The 14,386-nt window shown below is 49.9% G+C and overlaps 1 protein-coding gene across 7 annotated transcripts in view; it reads right to left on the reverse strand.

Annotated features, from left to right (window-relative positions):
* The window catches only part of ARHGEF37 (Rho guanine nucleotide exchange factor 37), a 76,003-nt gene that overhangs the window by 490 nt on the left and 61,127 nt on the right, over positions 1-14,386 (reverse strand). For 5 of the 7 annotated variants that reach the window (XM_032628173.1, XM_032628176.1, XM_032628178.1 and 2 more), the window contains 6 exons: positions 13,059-13,169; positions 12,065-12,394; positions 8,895-9,023; positions 5,765-5,960; positions 4,044-4,201; positions 666-1,326 (listed from right to left, as the gene is read on the reverse strand). In XM_032628173.1, the coding sequence (XP_032484064.1) occupies positions 1,117-1,326; positions 4,044-4,201; positions 5,765-5,960; positions 8,895-9,023; positions 12,065-12,394; positions 13,059-13,169 (1,134 nt within the window). In that variant the 3' untranslated portion in view covers positions 666-1,116. Of the gene's footprint in view, positions 1-665; positions 1,327-4,043; positions 4,202-5,764; positions 5,961-8,894; positions 9,024-12,064; positions 12,395-13,058; positions 13,170-14,386 lie in introns of those variants that run through there. The other 2 variants (XM_032628174.1, XM_032628177.1) reach the window with 2 other exon arrangements.

Raw genomic sequence — 14,386 nt, forward strand, 5'->3', positions numbered from 1 at the left:
GGCATGGCGAGCGGCCAGCCGATGGCTGGGGCCATCCTGAGACCACTTCCTAGACATCCTGCAATCTACATTTATATCACACTTCATGACTTGCAAGGAGCTTCCACATCCTTAGCATCATGCCATTCTCACCACAAGCCTATGAGTTAGGTCTCTATAGATGGGAAAACTGAGGTTGTGTCCTATGTCTGAGGGGCCACAGCCAACCGACATCACCTCCACTGTTGCCTCCAAGCCCTCAGCAGCCTCCTGAAACCACTGGGGGTTCCACTGGCTCCCCTTCTTCCAGAAACAGGAAACCAAGTCATTACCCACCCATCAGGCCTTTATTTACCTGCTTAACATAGTTTCCTCTATGACTTGCATACCCCTCTGTCTCCTAATCCAGAGAACACAGCAGCAGTGTACAACTGCTGCTAACAGCCTCACACACCCCACCTAACACACCCTCAAAAATCCCCTCTTCCCTGGAGCAGCCTCTGCATTTGCCTTAACACATCCCAGAATCGTGACTTGCTCACACCTACTCCCTGGCCCAGCCAAAAGTCTCCTGGGAACCTCTCCACTGCCCTGACAAGCCCTCATTCCCCTGCTAGAGAGGGCTCCCAGGGGTTCATTGCCCAAGACAACTCAGCTCCCAGCGTGGAAAAATAAAAGCTGACTGGTCGGCTGTTGTATCTCTTTATACCACAGTAAGGAAGTGAACTGCCAGGTCAGGCGGTTCTGGACTCTCCAGTGTGCCTCCATGCAACCACACAGCGCACAGGTAAAGCTCACCTGGGTGAACCACTCCCATGGGCAGAACCAGACGGGGCACAGGTAAGATTGGCCATAAGCAAGTCCTGGCCAATCAGCTGTGACCTGCCATCCCAGGTGTTGTGACTCAGGTTGGAACGCCCTCTTCATGCAGACATAATGAGCCGTCCTGGTTGGAGCCTTTCATGTTCACCCACGCCAGGCACTCTGCAAGGCCCACCTACCTCTTCTGGCTGCCTTTTGGGTGCCCTTCACCCCACCCTGGCCTGATTTCCCAATCCACCCCCACCTTCTCTTTGCTTCTAACTCCCAGGGTCACAGCCTCTAAGCCTCTTGGAACATGGGCTCCAAGGAGGCACCCTAAGAGGGCAGACTCCAGCCCCACAGAGCTGGACCTGGGGCCCTGGCCAGGAAGCTGGAAGGCACATAGCCCCTCTGTCCGTTCACTTCCACAAGGCTCCATTCTGGGTTCCCCTTCTTGTCCTGGGCCTCCAGGACAGTCACCTGCTGGCCTGCCTGCAGACTCACTTCATGGCTGCTTCTGGCCACAAAGGGGTACACTGCCACCACCTGAAACACATGGGGAGTGACACAGAAATGGTCAGGGTGGGAGGACAGACAAACCTGACCTAGAGAAGCTGTTTATCCTCTTCCCTCCCACCCGACTCAGTCCCCATCGCTGAGCAGTCATTGCCTCCCAAATACATCCTTTGTCCAAAGCCATCAGCTACTTCCACTACTCCCACTGCTAATAGCTACTATGTGGCAGGCTCTTTGCCTGGTTTTGATTTTCACAATTCTATAATTCTGTTTGCCCCATTTTTCAGATAAGGAAATTGAGACTCAGAGAAGTCAAGGAACTTATTCAAAATCACAGAGGAGTGAAGCTGGCCTGTCTGACCTCAGAAGGGGTGCTCTCAGTCCACTGCTGCCATCTCACCGAGCAGGGGATGCAGCATCCCTTCCCCACAACCCTTCTCAGATCGAAGGGTGTCATCTGCCCAGGCCAGTTTCCCAGCTTGGAGCAGAGACAGGAAGGAGGTTAGGTGACTTTGTTGAAAGGCAAAAAAAAAAAAAAAAAAATTGGAGGAGAGGGCATTTGTTAGGCTGATATTTCACCTCCCTGGGCCTCATTCTCATCATCTGTGAAATGGAAGTAATGATATCCTTCCCTCCAGGTAATTGTGGGAATTTAATGAATGGATGCCTGTGCCTGGTACATAGTAAGGGCTCAACAAATGCAGGCTACTTTCGCTATTTTTACCATGACTTTTATTACTGTGTGCCAAGGCTCAGGAACAATCAGGGGCAAGGGGGAACTGGGATGACCCCACGTGAGTCCCACTGAGCAGCCCCACGACCAAAGAGGAAGCGGCTGCTGTGTCTGGGCAGATGGACAGCTGAGCTCACCACATGAGCCCCTGGGCGGGTGTTCCGGGACACTACCCACACTGGCGGCCACTGGGATTGAGTTGGATGGCGAGGCTCTCTGGTGGGATCCCTGTGGGTTCTTTGCTGATGGGTGGGTATGTCCAACAGGAGGCAGCCCTGGTGTACCACTTCTAGCTAAGGCTCCCGGCACTGGCCTGAGAGCCTTCCCAGCATGTGCCACAGCTGTACATCACAGCTTCCGCAGGCTTCTATGCAGCCCTCCTGCAGCCCACTCCAGGCTCCCTCAGCCACCCTGGCCTGCGGCATCCCCTGGCTATTCACTGCAAGCCTCTGGGCTCCCACCCCTCAGTCTGGGTCCTTTCTGTTGTTCATCCATCACCTGTGAAGCTCCTCCTTTATAACTGTGAGTGCAGCCTCCATTTACTGAGGCTCACATTTGACAGCCAGCTAACTACCTCAATCAGCCCTCACAGCGACCCCACTAAGCTTCTGCCCCGAAAAGCCTTCCCAACACTTTTTGTTTTGAGATATAATTCACATGCATACATTCACCCTTTCAAAGTGTACAATAAAGTAGTTTTTAACATGTTCGCAAGGTTATGCCACCATCACCATTATCTAACTCCAGAACATCTTCATCATCTCAAAAAGAGACCCTAGACCACTTAGCAGTCACTTCCCATTCCCCCTGCCCCCAGCCTCTGCCAACCACTGATCTACTTTCTGTCTCTATGCAATTGTCTATCAAGGACATTTCGTATAGAGAATCATACATTACATGGCCTTCTCTACCAAGCTACATGTGGTAGCATGTGTCGGCACTTCATTCTTTCTTACGGCTGAATAATATTTGTGTGGATGTGCCACATTTTGTTTATTCCTTCATCAGTTGATGGACATGGGTTGTTTCCACTTTGGGGCTGTTATGAATAATGCTGCAACGAACATGCATGTACAAGTTTCCCATGGCTTTTTTTTTTTTTTTTTTTCCAGTACGCGGGCTTCTCACTGTTGTGGCCTCTCCCGTTGCGGAGCACAGGCTCCGGAGCGCAGGTTCAGCGGCCATGGCTCACGGGCCTAGCCGCTCCGCGGCATGTGGGCACGAACCCATGTCCCCTGCATCGGCAGGCGGACTCTCAACCACTGCGCCACCAGGGAAGCCCTCCTCCCATGGGTTTTAAGGGAAAGCCAACACCCTCACCAAGGCCACAGGCCCGGCTGGCTAGCCCCACCCACCTCTCCAGCTCACCGCTCTCACCGTCCCAGCCCCACTGGCTCCACTCAGTTCCTCACTCACCCTGTCCTCCCCGGCGCTGGGCCTTTGCATTCGCTGGGCATGCTTTCTGGGAAGCTCTTCCCATCCACAACCCTTTATCCAATTACTTCCTAACCACCCTTCAAATCTGAGCAAAAGCATGATTCTTCTCAGAAAGACCTTCCCTGAACCTCTCCCACACCTAAGGCTCTGGCACTTAGCACTAATAGAACTGTGATTATTTATATGATTATTTTATTAATCGCTGTTTTCCCCACCTCCCAGATTATAAATTTGAGGAAGGCAAGGGCCAAGGTTGACTTCTGCTCATCACTGCATCTCTTATCTAGCACAGTGCCTGGTGAATACTGAATAAATGAACAAATGCATGAACAAACGAATGAACGAAATAATCCCACGTGCTCTGCTAATGGGGAGCGAGGGACTAACTCCCTGCTCTTGATGTGGCAAGGATGAGAGGCTCCTTTCTCCAGGTCCCACCCTGGCCAGGACACTGGTGTGGCCACTGACCGAGGCCCTGGCCTCACAGGGTGGTAGTCCCTCTGGACAGGAGGAAAATCAAAGCCCCACTCCAGATGGCCATGGGGATGTGAACCCACCCGCCCTCTTCCAGGCTCACCTGGGTCACTGCTGGGACAGAAGGGACAGAGGCCAAGGTGGGCTCTGGTGTCTGACGTTGGGAGTCCCTGTGAGGCCTCGCCTGCCCTCTGAGCTCCTCCTCACGGGGGACCATATGGTACAGCTCCAATTTCCCAGCTGGCACGTACCCTCGATGTCCTGCAGGACACACAGAATGTTATCTGGCTGTGGATCACACTGCCCGTCCCTTTCAGAGGTAGAGGAAGTCACCACCATTCACAGATGTGAATATCTCCAATACAGCTTCTTCACACTAAAATGGACCTCAAAAGGTTATCTCGGAACCTCACAAACTGCCCCCCACCCCGCACCCTGCACGCACTCTTTCTAGCTTCTGCTTGTTCATCCCAGTGACAGCGAGCTCATTCCCCACAGAGGCAGCCCACTCCATTTGGAACAGCTCTGGCAGAGATAAAAAGTTCTTCCTTGGAAAAAAAAAAGTTCTTCCTCGGAAGAAAAAAAAAAAGTTCTTCCTCGGACTGGTATGAAAACTATTTTCCTGGTGCTGGCACCACTGGTCTCCTTTCCAAGCAAGGCCACTTCCTCACCGCAGGACTGCCTTTCCCAGGAGGCAGAAATTGCCTTTCTCTTCTCCAAGTGCCCCCAATTCTTTCTCGTGTAACAGCTACTCCAGTGGTGCTCTGGTCGCTGTCACTGTGAATGGCCATCACCTGAGAGCTTGCTTGGTGCCAGAACCAGCATCTGATCACCTAGTCTTTCCGTCAGCTCTTGAGGTCCGTATTGTTGTCTCCATTGTATGGCTGAGCCAACCGAGCTCAGAGAGGCTCCATAACCCCTCCGGGACCACACAGTGAGTACAGTGCAGAGTTGGGGCCCAAACCCGGTCCTCTGGACCCCAAGGACCTTGTTTTAATCCCCATTCAGCTATTTTTCAACTTGAGTTAGGATTTTACCCTTTCATGATTCTTGCCAGATTTGTACCATCTTAATTTTCTTTAATAAACTCACTTTTTAAAACTTAGTGTTGTACTATATAATAATGAATAAAATCATGGGTTTCTGTACTATATTTTTTCTAATACACATTAAAATACTGAATTAAAATAAAATGTCTGAAGGGGGAAAAACTGTCGCCAGATCCCCTCCCAATAATCCTGTGTAACCCTCATCTTGTGGGTCACATGCCCCTCTGTGGAAGACACTCTGGTGGGCCTTCTCCTCCTGGGTTCATGGTGCCCCTTGCCTCCTGCCCTGCTCCCTCCTGGGGCCCCTACATCTGAGCAGCACACCAGGGTCATGACCAGCGCAGAGGGAACAGGATAACACCTCCCTTGTTCTGGATGTCAGACTTCTGTCCACACAGTCAGGATCTAAACGTCACTTCTCTGCGTATCTCCATCCCTTCTCCATTCCTTCAAAGTGATGCTGAGTTCTCTCCACACAACTCTGTCTACACAAATGATCTGTGAGGTCCCCAAGGCAGATCTTTGTCTTCCCTACACAGTACCCAGCACACAGTAGGTGCTAGATAATGGATATTGCAATGTAAGAGTGAATTTCTCTTTTTGGCATATCATGCACCACAATAAGCCGGCTGTACCCCATGCCCTCCGTGTTCACCTGTGTTCATTCCCATCCTGGATTTGGACCCCTGCCCACAAGAGTGCCTATGTCTCCCCACTGGCTCCTGTTGGACAGTTTTCCCAAAGGGCGGGGAAGTGCCCATGAAGTCCCACATACCTCCAGTGTCCACCAGCCATCGGCTGCTGTTGCCTTTGGTGTCCTTGTCTTGAAGGAGGGCTACGACGTGGCCCCGAGGCAAAGTCAGGTCCAGAGTCCCAGACCCGCTGATGTTGCTTGTCACCTGGTACAGCTTTCCTGGGCCATACCTGCTCAGGAGAGCCTGCACCTGGTGTTCAGCCCCTGGAAGGAGTGGCTGGGAGAGAAAGGACAGAGACAGGCACAGGTGTTGGAGCTGGAGTGTTAGAGCTGGCGCCAATGTTGGCCCACGTGCTGACAGCTAGGAGTCCTGGGCCAAGCCCACCTCTGCTGCCCATTGGTCCATCCCAGTCGGGGCAACCGTCTCCTCACTAACAGATGGCTGGATCAGATGAGAAACACATGCTCTTAGTATCCAAAGGCATTTCAGAACAAACTTCTAACTTAACTTCTAAAATCCTTCTCTGGTCTAAACTTCTTGGGTTTTCTAAACTCCTAAGGCAGTTTCTGAGTCTCTCCATTACAGAACTCCAGGACTGGGGCCTCAATTCTGCCCATAGCATCAAGCTAAGCTGTCCCACAGGAAAATGCCTTACACATGTCTTTTAACCCCAATGAGCAAAACTATGAGCTTCATGTGGGCACCAGGCCTTACTCGCCTGACATCTTTTTTTTTTTTTTTGCGGTACGCGGGCCTCTCACTGCTGTGGCCTCTCCCGTTGCGGAGCACAGGCTCCGGACGCGCAGGCTTAGCGGCCATGGCCCACGGGCCCAGTCGCTCCGCGGCATGTGGGATCTTCCCGGACCGGGGCACGAACCCGTGTCTCCTGCATCGGCAGGCAGACTCTCAACCATTGCGCCACCAGGGAAGCCCCTCGCCTGACATCTTAAACAGCCAGCACAGGGCCAGCACATGTAGACACACGTGTGAACAAAGAGAATGTGGTTTTTTATTCCATGCGTTTTGAGTCCACAAGTATTTATTGAGCCCCCTACCATGTACAAGGCATGGTAAGCCTTGTGGATGGCATAGTAGAAACAGTTTTTCCCTGATGGAAATTGCCATCTAGTTGAAGAGAATGATTCAGTGCATTTTCAGAGCATCCAAAAATCTCCTGGCACTGCCTTTGTTTTTTCATTCACTGCTTCCAGCAAAAGCATCAATAAGAAGGGACTCAGGTGATTGTCCCCTTTTTGTAAAACAAAGAAGAAATTTTAAATGTTGGATATAGATTTATTATATATTCTCACTCGCTAGATATATATGGATAGATATAGATTCATCATAGTCTATATGATTATTTCCAGGTGGAGAGGTGCTGGGTGTAGGCAGGTAGGCAGAGGTGTCCTTCAGGGACATTTGGGCATGGACTCTGCCATTACTCCTACCTCCAATAGGTTCCTGAATCAGGATCAAGAACCAGGAGAACTCCAGGTTTCTAAACAGGCCCTCAAATGGAAGTGTAGAGACAGGGTAGCTCTTTTTCAGAATGGTGGTGTTAACAGGAGTATGGAGTAGCAAACGTTTGCCTTCTTTCTCAAGTCTCTGCCCCTACCTGTGCAGAGAACAGCAGTGCTCCCTGGAGGGACCGGGGAGGCCTGTAAAGATCTCACTGGGACTCTTCTGTCCTGGGTGGCCACCTCACTCCTCTGGGTTCTGTACGTGTAGCCAAATAAGTCAAGAATTTATAGGAGGGTGTGTGCATGTTGCAGGGGTGGGTGAGAGAAGGTGGGGAGGGTGGGGCTGGGGGGGCTCTCCTCTCTTCCTACCAACACACCAGGACTATGATGTTCCCATTTGTTTATTTTTTCTATATCTTCTTTTTTTTTTTTTTCTGCCATCAGCATGGATTGCTTTTCCAATAAGAAAAATGTTATTTTGTCTTAAGTAGAAAAAGATAGAAGTTTCCATGACTCATCTGAGTGGCTGCTCTCTTCTTGATTTTCTGCACCCTTCCTCTCCCCAAGCTGCAGAGCCCATGCGGCAGCCCTGATGAGTCCTCTGCTGGGGCATCTCAGGGTGGGCGAGGAAGCGGGGATAGCTGTGGCCCCAGGAGGAGCCAGCCCCACTTGAAGTGCACATACACCCCTGATGGTCTTTGATGTCCTCTGTGCTCTGGCCAGGTGCAAAGGCCACCTGTATCTGTCCAGCTCTGCTGGGCTCCTTTACTGGCCCCCTGTGTCTCTGGGGCCCCTTCTCCCTTCTGGGGAATCTTGGAGCTGTCTCCTGACCCTTCACTTCACATCTCACATGTGACTAAATACGGTTTGTTTTCTCAAACCAGGTTTCATGATGCTCTGGGAGCCCGTGCTCCCTTCAGCTACTTCAGTTACTTTTCAAATATACTAAAAGTAACTACACAATATTTTATATATTCTTGAAGAATTCTTCAAGTGGACTGCAAGAAACCCTTTTGTTATATTTTAGAGAAAAATGCTTTACCAAAAAAAAAAAAAAAAAAAAAAAAAGACTTTGGCTGGCCAAAGTTTTGTAAACCACAATGCAGCTGAGATACTGTCCTTTGCAATTAAAAATTCCACAGCAAAAAGAAATTTTAAATGACTTCTTATTCAAATTTTTTATTCATCCTGAACGCTGGTATTTGAAGCAGGTTCCATGAGAAGGTGGTGAGGAAATGGTAAATTTTGAGAAAAATTTGAAGTTCCAAGTTTCAGGCTGTAAATGCCACTTAGCCATTATGATGTCTAATTTCACCTAAGAGTAAAATGTTTGCGTTTTCTTCTTCCTGACCTGCTCTTATGCTTACTGGCCATGAACAGCATGTGTGTGTGTGTGTGTGTGTGTGTGTATGTGTGTGTGTGCGCGCGTGCACTCTTATGCTTACTGGCCATGAAGAGCGCATGTGCGCGCGTGTGTGTGTGTGCACTCTTATGCTTACTGGCCATGAGGAGCGTGCGTGTGCACTGTGTGTGTGTGCACACGTGTGCTCTTATGCTTACTGGCCATGAAAAGCACGTGTGTGTGTGTGTGTGTGTGAGATTCCCACCCGACCCCCACCCCCAGCTCACAGAGAAAGGAGAGGGGGAGGAACACTGGGACAAGAAAAGGGAAAGGAAATAGGGGATTGACCTCACTCCACTGGCAGGTGAAGACCTGGATAGTCTTTGCAGGGGAAGGAGGGACACTTACTTGTGTGGTGGGAGGTGGCAGCACTTTCTCGAAGTTCTCTTGAAAGGCGTGAAGCTGATGACTGGTCTGGCCCAGTGCATCCTCCACCAGCTTCCTGAAGGCTGGATCAGAGATGTGGTGGTGGGGAAGCTAGGTGGGGACAGATACTGTCATCAGAGCCCTCCTTGGGAGAGAGGGCACAGGGAGACCCTGACAGCCACACTCCAGCCCTAGATGTGTTAGGATGGCCCTTTATGTCTTGGTCAGCTGTTGTTTTGGCCTGGCTACTGCCCCACCTTCCTTTAAGGAAGCGTCCTTCTCTGGGGGTCCAGCGGTATTGCCCCTCCTGGTGCCTGACCACAGGACTGGCCGTCATGGCATCCCTTTTCCTAAGCACTGTGATCGGTCAGGGAGTAGACAGTGGAGCAGAGCAAGGCCAATTGGAAACCACCCATCAGATTTTTTTTTTAATTTTTTAATTTATTTTTTACTTTTTCATTTTAATTTTATTTTTTACAGTAGGTCCTTGTTGGTTATCTATTTTAAATATAGCAGTGTGTACATGTCAATCCCTAACTCCCACTCCCATCAGATTTAGTACGTGAAGGCTGAGAATGAGAGGGTGACTCTTAGATTCTGAGATGTAAAGGTAAACGCTTAGAGCTGTTGGCAGCCACTCTGTCCAACTTTGCAGAAAAGGCCTGCTTGACAATAAAGCCAACCCAGAGAGGGAAACAGCCAGGAGATGGAGTGAAAGTCAGAGCTTCGACAACACTGACTGCAGCTAGGCAACACTGACTGCAGCTGGGCCCGAGGCTTGATCCCCTCCTTAGCCTCCCAGTTATACAGGTCTTTATGCCTGAGCTGGTTTGGAACCCGAGGAGCTCTGAATGATGGTGCATCCCGGGACCTTGGCCCTGTTGGTCATCTCCTGCATTCTCATCAGACAGCCTAGGAGTGACCAGGGCCCCACAGCTAACAGAGACATGTCCTCTCTGCTGGTCACCAAAATCACCACGCTTCATTCTAGCTCAGAGCCTTTCCCCTACCCCCAGGATGAAGACAGATTGAGGTTCTACCATGTGGGCCTTTCCCAGGCTCCACAGGACTGTCCAGGTGAATGGGCCATGCGACACACACAGGAAGCTGGCATCAATCATTGACAGGCCCTAAGATTCTGTATTACAGGATCAATCAAGAAATGTCCTCTTTCTGGGACTTCCCTGGCGGTCCAGAGTTTAAGACTCTGCTCCCAATGCAGGGGGCACAGGTTCGATCCCTGGTCGGGGAACTAAGACCCCGCATGCTACACGGCGCAGCCCCACCCCACCCCCCAAAAGAAAGAAAAAGAAAAAGAGAAATGCCCTCTTTCTGCTCTTATGAAGTTGACTTCCCCTGGACAGAAAACTAGAGGGTGAGAGAAGAATGAAAAGATCATCTAATCAAATTTACCCTCTGCCTTCAGGAAAGAGCAATGCTTCTTTTTGCAGATGGTTCAGGCTTAATTCAAAAAGAGTGTCTGAGACAGAACTCTGTACTAAATGCTGTGAGGGCCAAAAAGAAGAAAAGCTCAATGAGGGGAACCGGCTTCATCCATCAGGCCAGCAGGAGGCAGGCTCTGATAAGTGCTTAGCAGAAGCACATCCTAAGGGCTGCTGGGGTACAGAGGATGGGAAGGTGGGTTCTCCCACCTGGACGAGGGGGATTCTGAGAGCTTCATGGAGAGATTCATTCATTTGTCACATATTTGGGCAGGCCCCACCATAGGCCAGGCACTGCGAAAGGCATGGGGGCAACAGGGAGGGACATTCCAGGCTGAAGAAGGAGTTTGTGCAAAGGGACCGTGGTCACACTCAGAAGTGGTGCACTGGAAGTGGAGGCTGCAGATGCAGAGGGGGACTATGGGCTGTAAAGGTAGTGATGGGGGTGGGTGGCAAATTTTAGAGGAATTTTTATGCAACAGATTGGATGGGGAAAGCTGAGCTGGGGCACATGAAGCACAGGAGACAGCATGTGGTATGAGCAGTACTGAAATTTCTCCAGAGCTTAGATCCACAGGCCATTAAGCTCTGATGTTGATATCAGAGAGAGATTTCTTTCCTATACCAACCCAATCTTCAAAATTCTAAAATCAAAGTTTGCACTTGGAGATTTGTCTAAACCTCTTTGTGACCTATTTATGCTTTCAGCAGACAGCTCCTTTTACAGGCTGTCAGGCGCTATGGTTCAGAGCCCAGGCTCTGAAGTTGAACTGCCAGGATTCAAACTGAGCTATTAGCTGTGTGCCTTTGGGCAAGCTGCTTAACCTCTGTGCTCTGGCTTCCTTTTGAAATGAGAATAATAATAATACCTATTCTGTAGGGTTATTGTGAGGATTAAGTGAAACAATATATGGAAAGTGTTCCAAACAGATGTACCATAAGGGCTCACAAGGAGGCAGCTGCTAGAAGTAGTAACAGTGGCAGGAGCACAGCTTGAGACATTTACTCCTGACTGTGTAGAAAGGACCCTGTCTTCTCTGTTACCTACTTCTTTTTGTTTTGTTTTGTTTTGTTTTGTTTTGGCTGCATTTGGTCTCTGTTGCTGGGCACAGGCTTTCTCTAGTTGCGACGAGCGGGGGCTACTCTTCGCTGCAGTGTGCAGGCTTCTCATTGCGGTGGCTTCTCTTGTTGTGGAGCACGGGCTCCAAGCGCACAGGCTTCAGTAGTTGTGGCTCGTGGGCTCAGCAGTTGTGGCTCACAGGCTCTAGAGCGCAGGCTCAGTAGTTGTGGCACACGGGCTTAGTTGCTCCGCGGCATGTGGTATCCTCCCGGACCAGGGCTTGAACCCGTGTTCCCTGCATTGGCAGGAAGATTCTTAACGACTGCACCATCAGGGAAGTCCCGTCTGTTACCTACTTCTAGTACACTCCAGGGAGTGGCCCCAAGGCCCGTATTTTCCCAGCAGAGTCTCCTGTGCTTCTGAGTCCCAGAGCCTGAGAGTGGCCTGGAGTCCCAGTTCCACCCTTGCTTTCATGATCTGACTCTATTAATGGAGGGAGAACAGGCATAAGAGAGATCCAGAAGGTCCCCACAACCTCCTCCTAAGCACCTGTTGGAAGGCCCAGACCAGCCCTGCAAACAGCTAGCTGAAGGGGCGACCAGGCCCTGCCTGGCTATACCCCAGGGGCACCCCAGTCCCAGAGGCCTTACCTGGGCCAAGCTGCCCTCTGCCCTCTGCAGCACTTGCTTTGCAAGGTCCCTCTGGAGGGTCACAAATGTGCACAGGATCTGGCCCAGCCACCGCACGGCCAGCTGCTTAAACTGTGGGAGCTCAGCCACTAGCAGGGAGTTGAGTGCCTCGTACATGTGCCGGGCCGCCTCTTCCTCATAGGTCATGCTGCCCACCTCCAACAGCTTCTCTTCCACCCTCTCAAAGTCCAGTAGTTTGTCCAGACGCTTCTTGATCAGATTCTGAGGGCCGGCCAAGGCTTTGGCCAGGCTGCACAATGGCTGCCACACCAGGGCTTCCAGCCGCTGCTTCTGTGGGGAGAGGTGAACTTGGGAGTTGAGGAAGGAGGTGGCAGAGGGCGGGGCACAGGGAGAAGGGGCTTTGGATGTGGCAGGACTGGGCTCCAGTCCCACCCTCACTGACCAGCTGTGACCTCTAGCACGACATCCAACCTTTCTGGGCCTCAATGTGCCCATCTGAAAAGTAGGGACAATGTATGTAACAAGCAGAGTGCCTAGCACAGAATAAGTATTCAATATATATGCCACTTCTTAATACGGTTACTGTGCACAGATGTTGAAAAATTTTGTATGGAGTGGTGGTCAAAAGCATAGTTCTTGGGGCACAGATCCTTGCCATTGACCATCTGAATAACCTGGGAGGTCACCCTCTCTGAGTCTCAAGCTCTCATCTGCAGAATGGAGCTATTAATAGTATCTACCCTGTAAGCTGTGTTGTGAGGATTAAATGAGGGAAAGAATGTAGAGTTTAGCACAGTGCTTGGCAGATAACAAGGGTCAGTAAACGCTAGCTGGGGCTATTTTCATCAGGAAAATGCACTAATAATAATATCTGCCCTGCTGACTACCCAGGACTGTTATGGATGTGACAGTCATGGAAAAGGCCTGGCTTCTAAATATTATTCTTATAGGCTCTGCCACCTGCCTAAAAAAAGAAAGGAGAAGTTCCGCTCACAAACTCAGGGAAGGCCTGGAGCTGCAGGTCTCTTGCCAGGTAACAGTACTGCACCACAGGCCCCCCAGGGATGTCCAGATCGTATTCCTGGGGCCGGAAGCGGAGGAAAGCCTAGATGGGGTCAAGTGAGAGAGCCAATCATGTCCCGTCGTCACCATCTCACACCTGAATCCCCCTCCACCACAGACCGGAAGAAGTGCCCAGGCTGTCTGCACACCCTCCCTGTGTCTGCACACAGCCTATTCTATCCTTGCACAACTTAGGTGATTAGAAAGTTCCTCCTTAGACTGAGCCAACATCTTTCTCCCTATTCAGTGCTGCCTCAACTTCACACATTTACATATCTCCTTTGTGATTTTTTTTGCCATGTCCATGTTCCTCGAGTTCTATTAATATTTTTCCTTAAACGAAATTGGGTCATTTGTAGAGACATGGATGGATCCAGAGACTGTCATACAGAGTGAAGTAAGTCAGAAGGAGAAAAACAAATATCGTATATTAACATATATGTGGAACCTAGAAAAATGGTACAGATGAACCAGTTTGCAGGGCAGAAACAGAGACACAGATGTAGAGAACAAACGTATGGACACCAAGGGGGGAAAGTGGTGGGGGTGGTGGTGTGATGAATTGGGAGATTGGGATTGACATGTATACGCTAATATGTATAAAATAGATAACTAATAAGAACCTGCTGTATAAAAAAATAAAATTAAATTAAAAAAAAATTTTTCCTTAAATCAACCTAGCATCCCTATTTAAATCAATGCATTAAAAAAAACCACCTTATGGGGAATTACCTGGTGGTTCAGTGGTTAGCACTTCGTGCTTTCACTGCCAAGGGCCTGGGTTCAATCCCTGGTTGGGAAACTAAGATCCTGCAAGCCACATGGCACGGCCAAAAAAAAAAAACCATCTTATGATAGTCCCATAAAGGGAAAGCCAGTAATAATTGCCATAAATAAGCATGTAAGAATAACTGCTATAAAAACAATGCTATTAAGTTCTGTCTGGGCGTGATGGCCTGATGAAGGTTTCCAGCCGGAGACTTGTTCTGCCTGTTTATTTAAGACATGTCAGAAAAAGAGGCTTCTCCTGGACTCTGAGGATTAAAAGAGAGAGTCATTTTCTCACTGTGGGATTCCATGTCAACACTGTATCTGTCGTGTAAGTCCTGCATTTACGGAAATACAGCCTTAATGCTTCCAAATATCTGTTCTACTCTGCAAAGCCAGATGTGTCTCTCATGGGCCTCTGGTTTCTCTCTTTCAGGGCCCCTCCATTCTTTCTCTGAGGGCCTTCCTCTTCTGCCTCACTGTGCTGTCCAG

The sequence above is a fragment of the Phocoena sinus genome, chromosome 3 (assembly GCF_008692025.1).
Source record: "Phocoena sinus isolate mPhoSin1 chromosome 3, mPhoSin1.pri, whole genome shotgun sequence".
NCBI classification, from domain to species: Eukaryota; Metazoa; Chordata; class Mammalia; order Artiodactyla; family Phocoenidae; genus Phocoena; species Phocoena sinus.